We start from the raw sequence: 15667 nt of genomic DNA, 5'->3' as shown, positions 1-15667 counted from the left end.
GCTCAACTATACATAAAGGAAATTGTATCTCGTCATGATGTGCCTTTATCGATTATTTCAGACCGAGATGCCCGTTTTGCTTCCAGATTTTGGTGTCCTTTACAAGAAGCCTTGGGGACTCGTCTCGACATGAGTACTGTGTATCACCCACAGACCGACGGACAAAGCGAACGCACGATTCAGACTTTGGAGGACATGTTGCGTGCTTGTGTTATTGATTTTGGAAGGGCTTGGGAAAGGCATTTTCAGCTACCCGAATTCTCTTACAACAACAGTTATCATTCGAGTATTAATGTCACACCTTTCGAAGCGTTGTATGGTCGCAAATGTCGTTCTCCTATTTGTTGGGCCGAAGTAGGCGAAAAGCAAATCACCAGAGCCGAGTTAGTCCATGAAACAACCGAGAAGATTGTCCAAATTCAAGCGAGACTCAAGACGGCCCGTGATCGCCAAAAGAGTTATGCCGACCTTAAACGTAAAGACTTCGAATTCAACGTGGGCGACCGTGTAATGTTGAAAGTCGCACCTTGGAAAGGTGTAATCCGTTTTGGAAAACGTGGGAAGCTCAACCCGCGATACATTGGTCCTTTCGAAATCTTGGAGCGTGTTGGACCCGTTGCTTACCGTTGGGATCTTCCAACTCAATTGAGCTCAGTTCATCCTACCTTCCACATATCGAATTTGAAGAAGTGTCTTGCTGAACTGGAACTTGTCATACCACTGGAAGAACTTACGATTGATGACAAACTCCACTTCGTGGAAGAACCTGTTGAGATTATGGACCGTGAGGTCAAAACTTTGAAACGCAACAAGATTCCGATCGTCCGAGTTTGATGGAATGCCAAACGAGGACCCGAGTTTACCTGGGAACGAGAGGATCAAATGATGCAGAAGTATCCTCACCTTTTCCCAACTCCTCCATATACCTCAGCTTAAAATTTCGGGACGAAATTTTCTTTAACAAGTGGGTAATGTAACGACCCTGGAATTTCCAACTTATATTTATTAATATTTATTATTAATACGTGCGCTTTAATAAATGTATTCTTATACATTTTACTTGTTACCGTATTTGACTTTCCATGTCCCGACTCGTCCTTTCGAAACATGCTTTTCTCGAATAATATTTAGAATATTATTTACGTTCATGATTAATTATTATTAATCATTTTTAATTAACTAATGTAAGTAGTTAATTACTTGGGCTTTATTTATTTAATTGTTGCATACTTACATGGACTTATGTTAATGGACTTGGACTTGGGCTATCAGGGCCCACCCTACCTTACTTAATGGATTAATTAGTGGCCCATTATTACTAGTGATTCATTAAGGTTAAACATGGATTAATTAAGTTAAGTTGGAGACAAAGATGTCTCAAGCATGCATGATCACCTTTCCCATGTATTTGGCTTTATACTCTTCCTAGCATACACCATCTTCCCACACTTGAAAGTTGCATTTTGACTTCCCTTTTTAACCCCAAAACCGTCGGCCTTCATGGTGGGGAGGGAGTTCATTTTTCAATTTTTTTTGTTACTTATTTACTAGCCTTTACTTCATTTTACACACACATACTTACACCACTTCTTTTACTCTCACTTTTCTCTCATAAATTGTAAGTAACAAACTTTATTTTTGTTGTTGTTAAAGATCAAACTTCCTAGTTTGCATCTTCATGAATCTTCCTTCTTCCATCCTTTGTTTGATGAGAAGTCAAGAACAAGAATCTAAACTTGTTAGTTTATGGTTCTACACTTGTAGTATTATTAAGATCTAAAGTTCATAAGCTTTGAGATCTTACTTGTGTTCATGTTTTGTAAACTTAAGGTTTATTTTCTTAAAGATCCAAGTTTTGGCTTGAATCTTCTTAAGTTTGAAACAAACATGAACTTGTTACTTGTAACTTTAGTTTATTTCTTTCTTTTGTAAGTATTTAAATTAGTGATTTATTTAATTTTGGTCAAGTATTACTAGTTAAACTTGATCTCATTTTTCTTGGAACTAAAGTATAAACTTTGTAAGTTCAAGAACATGGAATATAACTTTCTAGCTATAACTTCATACACTTATGTTGGATCTAAGTTTCTATAGCTTATGGTCTTCCAATTTTGTCTAAAACAAGAGCTTATAAGCTTACATACATTTTCAAGATGAAAATCTAAGTTTCATAACTTATGGTTTCATTAAAGTAAAGATCCAAGTTCTATAACTTAGGGTTTAACTTAAGAACACTAGATCTAGGCTTTTTAGTCTAGGATCTTTAAGATCTAACTAAGATCTAAGTTCTACAACTTAAGATCTTGATGTAACTTTGGTTCATCAACCTACTTACAACCCTTAAATGAGTTGTGCTACATATCTTAGACATACACTAGTGTTATGATCGTCAAAACTTGGTTAAGATGGTGCAAACACATCAACGAGTTGTACACTTAAAGCTATAGGCATCAAGGATGAGAACCGTGATGAGCATCAAGCACCAAGAACCCACCGGAGCACATTGTTTACTGTTTTCTGGGTCTGATCAGGCTAACTGGGTTACTGGAGTTCGGTTCGAGTATATTATTTTCCATTTAGGCCTCGTCTTAATCCGAGTTACGGTTTAGGATTTATAGCCTTCCGAAAGTCACTACGCCCTTTTAAAGTTGTGCTGAAATTTTTGACCTACTCGCACTTAAACCGTCACCACGGTCAAACGAAGACGAGTTTGGTTCTGGAAATTGGTCAGCAACTAGGGGACTCATATACGGAGCCATGGCCACTGGTCTCACCTCATTTCAGTTTGTATAGAGGTCGTGGCGGCTGAACGAAGTCAGCCTTTGTTTCAAACTCTATTCTTGATTGAAACTTACTTTATACTTTTTGATTAATGATGAATGATGATGATACTTAAGACTTAATTTACATACTTTTAAACCTTTGGGAACGATTTACTGACTTAGTAACTTTTGACTTAGGTTGAGGACCTTTCGGACCAACTACTTGCTTACTTATCTCGTACCGACTTTACTACTTTTCACTGTGAGTTATAGCATCCCTCTTTACTTTAACTATTTTGGGAACTGAGAATACATGCTCGTTTTACGTTTTACATACTAGGCACGAGTACTTAAACTTTATATATGTGTGAGTTATACAACGGCATAAACTTTCCCCTTAGCTCGGTAACGTTTAGTCATTGGTCTTTGAACCGGTGAACGCGAATCTTAGATATGGATCCATAGGGTTTGACATCCCCACTCGGGCTAGTAGCGCTAGCATTTAACGGGTGTTTAAAACTTCGTAAACCTACGCACTCGCCAAGTGTACTTTTAGGGGGTGATATTACGTTAAGTTAGTTACCAAGTGCCCACGGTTAAACATATACTTTTCATACTGTTTTGAAACACTGAAATCTCGTGGCCTACCTTACATTACTGTTATACTTAAACTATAGCTCACCAACATTCGTGTTGACATTTTTAAGCATGTTTTCTCAGGTGCTTAGAGGTTTGATTGCCTCCGCTGTTGTAGTATTGCTGTTGTAGTATTGCTGTGTAGACACCCGCTGCTTCTGTTAGAGATGTCTCCGCATGAAACATTTATTTTGCATTCAAACTATGTTACTTTTGAAACAATGAATTTGTAATGACCTACGGGTCTCGTACTTATGTTAATTGCTTCTATTCATAGAAGCATACTTTCGTTTGTAAAACTTATGGCGTTGGTTATGACGTCACCTTTTCTTACGAATGCAAACTTATTTTAAAACAGCATATAGTGTTTGACCTTGTAATGATCCTGTTGTTGATGATCCGTACACGTTAATTTTGTACGGGGCATCACATATACAATTGATATAGGTTCGTGAATCCGAGGCCAACCTTGCACTTGTTCAATGACGTCATATGTATTTTTACTACGAAATACAGTATTGTGAGTTTCATTACTCCCTTTTATTATATTTTTGGGACTGAGAATACATGCGCTGCTTTTATAAATGTTTTACGAAATAGACACAAGTAATCGAAACTACATTCTATGGTTGGATTATCGAAATCGAATATGACCCTTTTTAGCTTGGTAGCCTAAGAATTGGTGTTTATGATAATTGCCACCAATTGACGCGAATCCTAAAGATAGATCTATTTGGCCCAACAAGCCTCATCCGAGTTACGGATGCTTTAGTACTTTGATTTATCATGTCCGATGAGAGTCCCGGAATGATGGGGATATTCTATATGCATCCTGTTAAGGTCGGTTACTAGGTGTTCAATCCATATGAATGAATTTTAAACACTTGCGAGTGTATGATTATTGAATAAATGAAATCTTGTGGTCTATTAAAAATTGTGGAAATGATTGATTACAATAAACTAATGAACTCACCAACCTTTTGGTTGACACTTGAAAGCATGTTTATTCTCAGGTATGAAAGAAATCTTCCGCTGTGCATTTGCTCATTTAGAGATATTACTTGGAGTCATTCATGACATATTTCAAAAGACGTTGCATTCGAGTCGCTGAGTTCATCAAGATTATTGTTAAGTCAATTATAGTTGGATATATTATGAAATGGTATGCATGCCGTCAACTTTCGATGTAAAGAAAGTTTGTCTTTTAAAAATGAATGCAATGTTTGTAAAAAGTATCATATAGAGGTCAAATGCCTCGCAATGTAATCATATGTTATTGTATACGTCCTTACGGATTAGGACGGGTCGTCTCATCTGGTTTTTATGTACATCACTAGGTTAGAACAATGACATGTTCTAACTCAAGATGAGGACTCGGTTTTGTAATAAATAAAAAAAATGTATTTGCAGTCAATTTCCCTTTGTTTTATATATAGTTCTGGTTGATATTAGTTTGGATGTAAGACCACTAATATCGGGTCCGTGGTTGGAGCTTCTTTGGAGCTCCATTGCAAGGGCGACGATGTTAGCAAATGTGGTTGTAGTGCCGCCGAATGGCTGTCCTTCGCCAAGCGGTTGTGTAGCACATTTCATCACGGAACAATTAACTTTATTTTGCTGTACATTATCCATTAAAAGCAGTACAATGTGTTAGTTAATTAATTTAGATGAATCCATTTGATGATAAATGGTTATGTCATGGATACTAGTGTAGTGTGATGGGTTAGTGATGAGAAGAAAATGTTGAGGTGGTATTGATGTAGCACAATGTAGTTGTGAAGACATATGTTATAAATAAGAGTAGTCTGCGAGAAAAGTATAAAATAGTAAAGGGTCAGCTTGTGTTACTATTACATGTTACACACTGATTTTGAATAGATACATCTTGAAATATAAGAGAAAAAAATGTAGAGATAAATAAGTTACCATCAAAGAACCAAATCCCTACTGTTTGGCCATCTCCAGGCACTCAATAAAATCTATACAACTGGTTAACTTATGTTTATAATAACCTCTCCTGCTCAAAATCCAAACATGTATACCGACCCAATAGCGAAAAGCAAACCTATATATATTACAAACAAGAACACCAAACACATTTGCGTAAACTCATCGAACAACCACATCCACATCTGAAGCACGGGGAGCATTTAGGTACCTTCATATCTGGGCATTTCGGTTTTGACCACCAGCAACAGCAACGTTTCCAATTCAGACAAGAGCGGCTAGGTCGTAAACAATCCAGACACCTTGGTAGGCCACAACATTTCATGCATGTCGGTTTCTGACAACAAGAACAATCAGCAGTAGACTTTGGATTTTTTGGTAATCGAAGCGTTTGTTTGATCTTTGTAAGTCTAGTTTTTGTGGTCATGGTTTCCATATCATAAATGAAGTTGTAAAGATGACGGATGTAGTCAGGGTACGCTTCTAAGTTGCAATGCGCACCACCTTTGATCCATAACGGTTCATACGGGTCCTTTGACAGCTTCCATAGTCGATTTCCGTGTAGCCAATCTACGACATCATCCTCAGTACCCTGTCACGTTAATTTACATCAACAAATATAAAATTGGTGAATGAAACTTTAAGATAAATACAAATATAAAATTGGTGAATGAAATTTTAAGATACCATGCAGTTTCATTCCAGATATGAAGGTAGACTTACATGTATCACAAGTGTGGGGCTTTTCACCTTCCGAATTTTGTTAACGTTCTGCAAGTATATTTTAGATCATTAGTACCGTAAAAGGTTGACACTAGTTAACTGAATATAACTTTTTATTTTTTTTAGTTCATAAATAAAGCATTCAGATTATAATGATACTCAGCTAATGAGTTGATAAAGTTTTAGTATTAGTTTATATCGAATCTCAATATCGAAGGAGAAGAAACTAATCAGTTAATTAGTTAGAAACTCAGATAATTGAAACTTGTAGATAAATAACAAATATTTACCTTGTAAATATCGAAGCAAAATCGGCAGTTGACATGACAGATGACACGAAGGCCAGAAAGAATAGCACTGTGTAAGACAACACCTCTTAACCTTGGAAGTTTAGACGCCAGGTGTAACGTGGGCCCACTTCCGACCGACTGTCCATAAAGAATCAAGTCTTCCTGGCTGACTCCGTACTCGGTTTGAAGACACTCATATACTGCCTCTATGTCTGCATATGTATTACGCTCACTTGGCTGAAAATTACATAACGAAAAACAGATGCACAAATTATTGAAGAAAATATCATATGTATCACGCTCACTTGCATTTGTCATAATGAATACGGAGTACTTCTTTGGCTATTGAGGAGTTATTTTCAAAGATAGTAACTAGACTGAAAACGATAATGAGGTTGACTAATTTACCTTCCCAGTTGACGCTCCATACCCTGAGTAATCATATCTGTTATAAACAAGACAACAAAAACAGAATTATTAAACATATCAAACATTGATGATTTGAAACTAGTTTAACTGTATTCAAAATCCCCTTCTAACATAACTGAATATTTTGAAAAAGCCATGTTTTCGGGAAGTAAGATCTAGCATAAACAAGAACAATATGAAAGTAAAAAGATAACTGCTATAATTCAACCTTCAGTAATTAACCAAAAAAGTAGTAAAAATGTAAATGGCAGATGTAGCAAACAGTACAAACATCACAATCTCTACCTAGATTCATCAGCAATTTATGAATTATGTTTTTACCATTTTTTCAGGTAGTTGATCAGTGAATAATGTTCACTTTATAGTTTATAATATAGCCAAAGTACTAAATAACTGAATGTTTTATTTCCATGTGATACATTTAACCTATCCAAAACGTTCATGAAAGTGGAAATTAGAATCTTATGGAACACATGATAGTACAGTAGTTTCACCGGAAGCATAATATTAACCTCAAATAGTTGTGTGGAAGCACTAATTAACTTTTAAGGGCCATTTGCTAGTTATACCGATCTATATCAACCACATTAACCTTGTATAAACTATTGTTAGGTAGATATACTTCCTGAAGAAGAAGAAAAAAAAAAAAAAAAAAACCTAAAATCCAAAACACGTCACATTATGATCCAGAATAGTACATTAGTTACTCCATTCTCTATTTAATTGTGGTTTATTGAATTAAATTTGGCAATTCAGGTTTAAAACCAAAATAACATACTTTTATCACAAAGAATACACAAAAAGAATGTGAACAAAAAAAGAACATACTTTTATCACAAAATTTGCAAATATAGATGTGATATTCAAAGATCACATGTATTTCACAAGATCTTTAGAACAAAACACAAAAACACATTACCAGTTACCAAAAGGGATCAAAGAAAATCCATATATAAAGGAACAATACAAAAAGGACAAATTTTTATTGATAAACACAGAAATCATGTATTCATGTATACATCCAAATTGATAAATCAATAAAATCAACAAGATTATACAGATGTTACATTGATAAACTCACATAGCAAAAACAAAACTTTAATTTAATCAATCAAAAAAGGAAAATCAAATAAAAACCCATCAAATTAGGGATCAAATTAAACTACAAAAGAGCAAAACCAAACACCATACACACATTTGCAAAGATTCGATAAACAATTATTAACATTACTCTAAAAGGGAATTTAAATTAAACTAGTAAGTATAAGCTAATGTCAAAATTTGGGGGAAAATTAAAACAGAGCAATAGTTAGGTAAGAAACATAAAAGAGAAAACTGACCCCATAAGATTGACTCTGAGATTTGCTTTGAGTTGAACAAATAAGTCAAAGAGTTGACCCAAATCAGCAGCATTACCATGAGAATATAATAGAGTAAGTCTTGCATATGGATTCTTAAAATAAAAGGCTACAATCTTGTTCCCTCTTCTAGTTTGCAGTGACAACACATCAACCGTGCAACCAACGCCGTCACCACCGTCATCAAATTTGCCGGTTGCTGACGTCAAAGGCATCGATGTGGATGTGTAAATAGCCCTTAACTTACCATCATCTCGTTTGTTGATCTGATAAGTGGCCGGGTACGGCGGAAAGAAGGCGAACCTGGCACTGAGATTAGAAACTATACAACCCATTGCCACCGCGTTATAACATTCCGGTGAACACCCAATTCATGAATAGAGTTTATCTTAATGATTCTTGTAATTAATTTAGGGTAAGAGAAAACTAGCTGGGATTTGAATTATATGAACAGGGTAGTTGAGTTTGGCTAAAAAGATGACATTTTTATATTTATTTTGACTAATATTTGACCAAATTAGGAAGAAAAAAAAATTGTGGGTTGTTCTGGGTTTCTTCAAAAATAATGAAATCTAGTTGGGTTTTGAGATTGGTGGATGGGGTTTCTTAATTTGGCTAAAAAAAATGAAAACTTTACATGTAGGGTATACAGTCTTTAATAAATTTAGGCAAAAAGAATTTTGGGTTTTTATGGTTTTTTTGTAAAATGGTTAAATCTAGCTGAGTATTGAGATATATGAATTGGGTTTCTGAATTTAGTTAAAAAGATACAATTTTACAGACTTTGGAGGGATAGAGACACGGTGGAGAGTGAAGATCAACGGTGGATATAGAGAGGACGGGGGAGGAGGAAGGTGGTGAAGTGGGAAGATGCAAGTTATCAAGAACCTGATTTTGCCTTTTGTTGACTACATTACGTGTCAGGTTTGACAGGGTGGGACCCATACCTCTATTGCTAAATGACAAAGCAATTTTAGCAGTACTATCATGACTAACGTGAGCGTATGAATAAAAGATTTAAGAGGTGCGTTAGGTATAATTTTCGTACTAAATATCATTGCGATGAAGTGGTATCGAAGTAAAAGGCCTATTAGCTCAGCTGGTTAGAGCGTCGTGCTAATAACGCGAAGGTCGCAGGTTCGAGACCTGCATGGGCCAAATGTTTTTTTAACATTATTTTTTGTTGTTTTTCTACATTTGAAAAGGAGAGGTTATAGAGCTAAACAGTTTTTAGAGAGTTTATGCCAATTATACTCTATACTATCTTTTCTTTAATCCCATTGGCTACAACCTCTTTACCCCACTGTTATAGTGTTTCAGCTTAGTGTTACGTGCAAAAAAAAAGAAGTTAAGTACCTATCCAAACGAATCATCAATATAATATAATATAAATATAAATAAATGTGCATGATATGAACCAGTGGCGGTTCTTTGTGTATCCGGTGGTGTCCGCCCACCCTGAATTTTACGGAACAAAAATTTTTACACTAAAAAAAAAAATACTAAAAAATAAGGTTTTTTTAGTGTTCGTCTGCTGACTATGAAAGATTTAAAATTTTTTTACACTCGCCCCACCTGTATACAAGTTCAAGTTCCGCCGCTGATATGAACCATGATGAATGTTTTTACATCACATAGATAATCTTGTTTTATGCTAGATTTAAATTTGCTGCTTGTTGAGTTGTTATGTAAATTCAAAGCAGCTTATGTGGAATACAAATTCAAAGTAAATAATGTGGAAAATATATGAAATCGATGTGGCTTACGTGGAATATAAACTCTATGAAGTTAATACAACAAAAAAATAATAATAATATATAAATAAATAAACAAAAATAAAGCATAATAAAGAATTAGATAAAAATAAAAACGATACGCCATGAAAATGGTATATACAAATTTCAATAAGTTTAAAGTCATCGTGATTCAATTTATGTTCTAAGCGGCCGTCAAAACGTCAATGAATTGACGCTTGTTGTTGTCTCAATCAGTAGAGCCAAATCTATGAAAGTTAATATGCATTATATATTTAAAGTTGTTGAATGGATTAATGATTATGAGTCCCATAGCAAGCAGAATATGTGGATTATGAAATTCTAGTAGATTATGTGGATCATGAGCTACAAGTGGACTAGTGCAAACCGTGAAATCACAAATGGATTGTGTGAATCATGAGTTTTAAGTGAACTATGGAGTCATTGAGTTGTAGATCAACTTGTATGGCATGCCTCTCTTAGCGAAAGGTCAGGAGTTCGACTCCGCCGGGCTGCAACATTGCACTCAATGTTACCCCTGACGTGAAGTATCCACCCAGGTCGTCTTTCGCTTAGGGTTGGGGCAGCGGGGAGGGGGTTTTACTGTGAATACCCGTCCTAATCCATCCGGACAACGTCCATATCGATTATAAACGATTCACAACAGTTGATTACATCGCGAGGTACTTGACCTCTATATAATACATTTTACAAACATTGCATTCGTTTTTGAAAAGACAATCTTTCATTACATCAAAAGTTGACGGCAGGCATACCATTTCATAATATATCTAACTATAATTGACTTAATAATAAACTTGATAAACGCAACGACTCGAATGCAACGTCTTTTAAAATATGTCATGAATGACTCCAAGTAATATCTCTAAGATGAGCAAATGCACAGCGGAAGCTTTCTTTCATACCTGAGAATAAACATGCTTTAAAGTGTCAACCAAAAGGTTGGTGAGTTCATTAGTTTAACATAAATAATCATTTCATAATTTTAATAGACCACAAGATTTCATATTTCCATTTCTCATAAACATACGTCCCATGCATAGAGACAAAAATATCATTCATATGGATTGAACACCTGGTAACCGACATTAACAATATGCATATAAGAATATCCCCATCATTCCGGGATCCTCCTTCGGACATGATATAAATTTCGAAGTACTAAAGCATCCGGTACTTTGGATGGGGCTTGTTGGGCCCGATAGATCTATCTTTAGAGTTCGCGTCAATTAGGGTGTCTGTTCCCTAATTCTTAGATTACAAGACTTAATAAAAAGGGCATATTCGATTAGATAATCCAACCATAGAATGTAGTTTCGATTACTTGTGTCTATTTCGTAAAGCATTTATAAAAGCAGCGCATGTATTCTCAGTCCCAAAAATATATATTGCAAAAGCATTTAAAAAGGGATTAATGAAACTCACTTAATGTATTTTGTAGTAAAAAATACATATGACTATACTGATCAATGCAGGGTTGGCCTCGGATTCACGAACCTATATCATTCGTATATATACATCAAAATATATACTTGTAATCGAACAATTTCATATCTTATAACCTTATATATTATATATTTTGTTTATATATATATTTGAAAATGATTATTATTTATATAGTTATATTAATATGTCTATAACTGGAAAATACCTCATTTGTTGTATATAAGTTTTTATAAGGTTAATATGCTTTATATATAGTTATATGGTTTTATAATTGTAGTATGTATAATAAGTATGTTTTTATATTCAAATTATTTATTTGTTTTAAAAAAAAAAGATTTTGATATTAACGCTTTACTAAGAATAATAATAATGCTAATACTAACTTCATTAAAAATGACAATTTTAATAATAGTAATGATATTGTTAATAATGATACTTTTATCTAATTATAAAATTAATAATACTAATAGTTACCAATGTGATACTAGTACTAATATTAATGAGAAAAATAATAACTTGTATTATATTCCATAATAATAATAATAACTCTAGTTATAATAATATTAATACATACATTAATAACAATAGTCATAATACATAAATGATAAAATTAACCATAATCAACGTATTAGTAATGTTTATAACAATAATAATAATAATAATACTTATTATGATGATTATGATTATGATAATATTAATAGTTGTGATAATTATAATTCTAAAACTAATACTAGTTATAATAATTATAAATATAAATATGGTAATAATTATAATCATAATATGAATCATAATCATAATAATAATAACAAGAATAATACCAACAATAATAATGATAACAATTATAACAACAACAACAACAACAACAACAATAATAATAATAATAATAATAATAATAATAATAATAATAATAATAATAATAATAATAATAATAATAATAATAATAATAATAATAATATTATTATTAAATAAATAAATAAATATACTAGTAACTACCTTTAAAAGCTCAAAAATATACAAAACTGCCCAAGCCGGGACTCATACCCGCGACCTCCCGTTTCCCGACATCACTCCAAACCAATACTCCGTAACTGCTTTTCTGATTATTTGTGCTAACCGTATATATTTATATCTAGTATCTAATTATCCCTCTTCTCCTTCATATCCACATCTAGTTCGACCATGAAATCCCTTTCAATTCGTTTTTCCAACTTACTTAGATTATTAGGAATATAATTTAACCATTTATATTAAGTTGTATTTATATAAAACAAAGAAAGAAAAAAAAAATAAGAACAGACTTGCTGTTCGAAGGAGAAGTAAAAAAAAAATAAACTCATTCAGTGATTTTGAGATTAAAGGCATTTTAGCTATAACTTACAACATGAAAACGTTTTTAATTCATCTCTATAAAATTTCTGCACACACAATTGAAACAGAAACATCAAATTGACTTTGAATTTTGCCAAGAACACCCGTTTGACTTTCTTTGAAATAAGAGTTTGACTCGAAAATTATAACTCAATATCAAAAATTAAGATTCGAAACTTTACAGAAAATTTAAGCGATAGATTTCTAACAACTTGACATTAACACAATTCGAAATTGATTGCAAAATCATATGTTTTGAAAAATGAAGTATAAACAGAGTTTAGCGAGCTGTAAGTAGGTACCTGATTGAATTAAATAAAAAAAATGCTTTTACAGGTATTTGGATTTGATAAATGATAATGTAATGTTGAATGGATTACTTAACGCTAGAATTAATCGGTTTATATCACAAAAGTGAAGGTGTCGACATGATTTTTCATCAGGTACAACAAATATATAAAAAATATATAAAGGCTGCTATAATCCACTAACTATTTTGTTTGATATAGAATTAAGGGAATCAATCTGTACAAATCACAAATAAGAAACCAAAATTATGTACAGTTTTTGATGTTTACGTGCAACTGATTCTGATTTATTCAGATACATCTATATATTCTATTTTTTTTTTTTGAATTAATTGATATTAATAATTAATGTTTTAATAATAATTCACAAAAATAATAATAATAATAATTATCTTTATAATATTTATAATATTAATACAGATTCTTAATATATATTTGTATGTGCGGCCTATATATATATCTCTATTTGCATCATTATATATATTACTATATATATATATGTACTTGTACATTAATAATATAAAGAAACAAATAAATATTAATTTTATAAACATTAGTATTTAATATTAATTTTATCAATAATAATGAAACTAATAATAATAATAAAATTACTAATATTAATAATGATAATGTCAATAATAATAACAATACTTGTACATACCAAATTTCATATAGGTATATGTATTAGAATGATAATGTTAATAATACAAATATTAATATTAACATTTATAATGAAAGTAATGTTAATAATATAACTTTTATATTTAAACTTGTATCACATTTTAATATATTAATATTACAATTTATTAATTATGTATTTTTTTTAATGGTTATATCATATGTTACATGACAACCTTTATTACAATATATTAATTATTGATAGTAATCCTATATATAGATAATAATATCATATATATATATATATATATATATATATATATATATATATATATATATATATATATATATATATATATATATATATATATATATATATATATATATATATATATATTCTTAGTAATAACTTAATTATTTTATTTGTTATTTTACATTTTTAATTCAAATTGACTAAAGGTATTTCATTACTTTAGAATATTATATATATATATATATATATATATATATATATATATATATATATATATATATATATATATATATATATATTACATATTTGTTATACGCAATTGTTCGTGAATCGTCGGGAGTAGTCAAAGGTCATTTGAATGTACGAAAATAGTTCAAAGACTTTGAGACACAACATAACAGATTTTGCTTATCATATCGAAATCATAATTAGATTAGGTTTAAATTTGGTCAGAAATTCCCGGGTCATCACAGTACCTACCCGTTAAAGAAATTTTGTCCCGAAATTTGAGTGAGGTCATCATTGCTAACAATAAAAATGTTTTCATGACGAAAATGGGTTGATAAATAGAGTTTTATTATCATTGAGTAATATGGATAAAATGATTCGATTAATTGAAGCGTATGAATGAAGTTATCACAAAAGATCTAAATGAAGAAATTGAGATTTTCCATAACTTTTGACGTAGTCGCGATTGAATTTAGAAAATAAGGTGCGTCTTAACTTTTGACGTAGAGGGTTGAATTCCGGAATTTAAGGGATTTCGAGAAGATCTTCGAAATCTAAAAGATTTGATTCTTCGGCGAACAAGGAAATTAAGATCTCTATAATTAAATGCGGTGATCTGCCTCGATTACTCTGTCTGATATTTTCATTATAAATTTACCTTTTTCGTTCCATTAGTTTCCACCACTTCTATACCTTCTTTTTCAGTTCATATATCTAAAAGATTATAAAAATGCTTAATCCGGTTCTAATCCTTGTCCTCTTTCTTACTATCGTAACATTCATTCTCCTTTTCCAACTTCCACCTGAAGAATCTGTTTATTTCTATTATGCTCTAGGGATTATTGTATTTATAATCCTCCCATGTCTTTATATTTCTATACGTACTGATATCCACGGTTTGTAATTTCGGTGTTGTCATTGGGATTTATATTCTCCCTTATATTTCAAAGCTCTATGCTTTTGTTTTTCTCTTCCCGACTTCAAGTCAAGCGAATAATGGTCCAGAATTCGTAGATATAGTGTTTTGAATGATTATAATGTTCTAAGCAGGAAGGAATGTGATAGCACGGTTTGATTTGTCAAATTACCAGAATCACTGAGAATAGAACTATCAAGAATATATTTTCTTGATATGTTCGGAGGTGAAGCAGAATGAACGAGTCATGTAACATGGCACATGATGACGTTATAATCTGTGAATCTTCATGTTCCATTTAGAAACTCAGCATGACTTACTGTAATATAATCACGTTGATCAAGTGTCATTATATTATACTAATTCATGCATCAGTTCCCAACACTACTTCAATAACATTCATATTTTAGACTCGAAAGTTTACAGGATATAGAAACTAACAGTTTCTATATGATGTAACACTGATAGCATGAAGAGATTAATGAATTCAGATAATAATAGTTATGAAAATATCTTCAGAAATATGAAGGATATTTATAATGAAAGATACGATGATATCTTGGAATTTCTAATATCGATGGATGATGAAGAAGATTTATCCGTAAAGGTT

The 15667-nt window shown here is 32.0% G+C and overlaps 1 protein-coding gene and 1 non-coding gene across 2 annotated transcripts; one reads left to right on the top strand and one right to left on the bottom strand.

Annotated features, from left to right (window-relative positions):
• Nucleotides 1-5266: 5266 nt before the first annotated feature.
• LOC139863744 (uncharacterized) lies at nt 5267-8925 on the bottom strand. The gene is made up of 5 exons (XM_071852352.1): nt 8128-8925; nt 6767-6803; nt 6359-6595; nt 6069-6116; nt 5267-5937 (listed from the first exon to the last, which is right to left on the bottom strand). Exons 1-5 carry the CDS (start codon nt 8478-8480, stop codon nt 5473-5475), a joined length of 1140 nt encoding a protein of 379 aa, XP_071708453.1. The 5' UTR covers nt 8481-8925; the 3' UTR covers nt 5267-5472.
• A 304-nt stretch (nt 8926-9229) lies between these two features.
• On the top strand, nt 9230-9303 carry TRNAI-AAU (transfer RNA isoleucine (anticodon AAU)). The gene has a single exon. It is a non-coding gene; the product is annotated as a tRNA-Ile (tRNA).
• The last annotated feature ends 6364 nt before the right edge of the window (nt 9304-15667 follow it).

The sequence above is a fragment of the Rutidosis leptorrhynchoides genome, chromosome 1 (genome assembly GCF_046630445.1).
Source record: "Rutidosis leptorrhynchoides isolate AG116_Rl617_1_P2 chromosome 1, CSIRO_AGI_Rlap_v1, whole genome shotgun sequence".
NCBI lineage: Eukaryota > Viridiplantae > Streptophyta > Magnoliopsida > Asterales > Asteraceae > Rutidosis > Rutidosis leptorrhynchoides.
The sequence above is the reverse complement of the archived record's forward strand: the minus strand, read 5'-3'. Positions and strand labels throughout refer to the sequence as shown.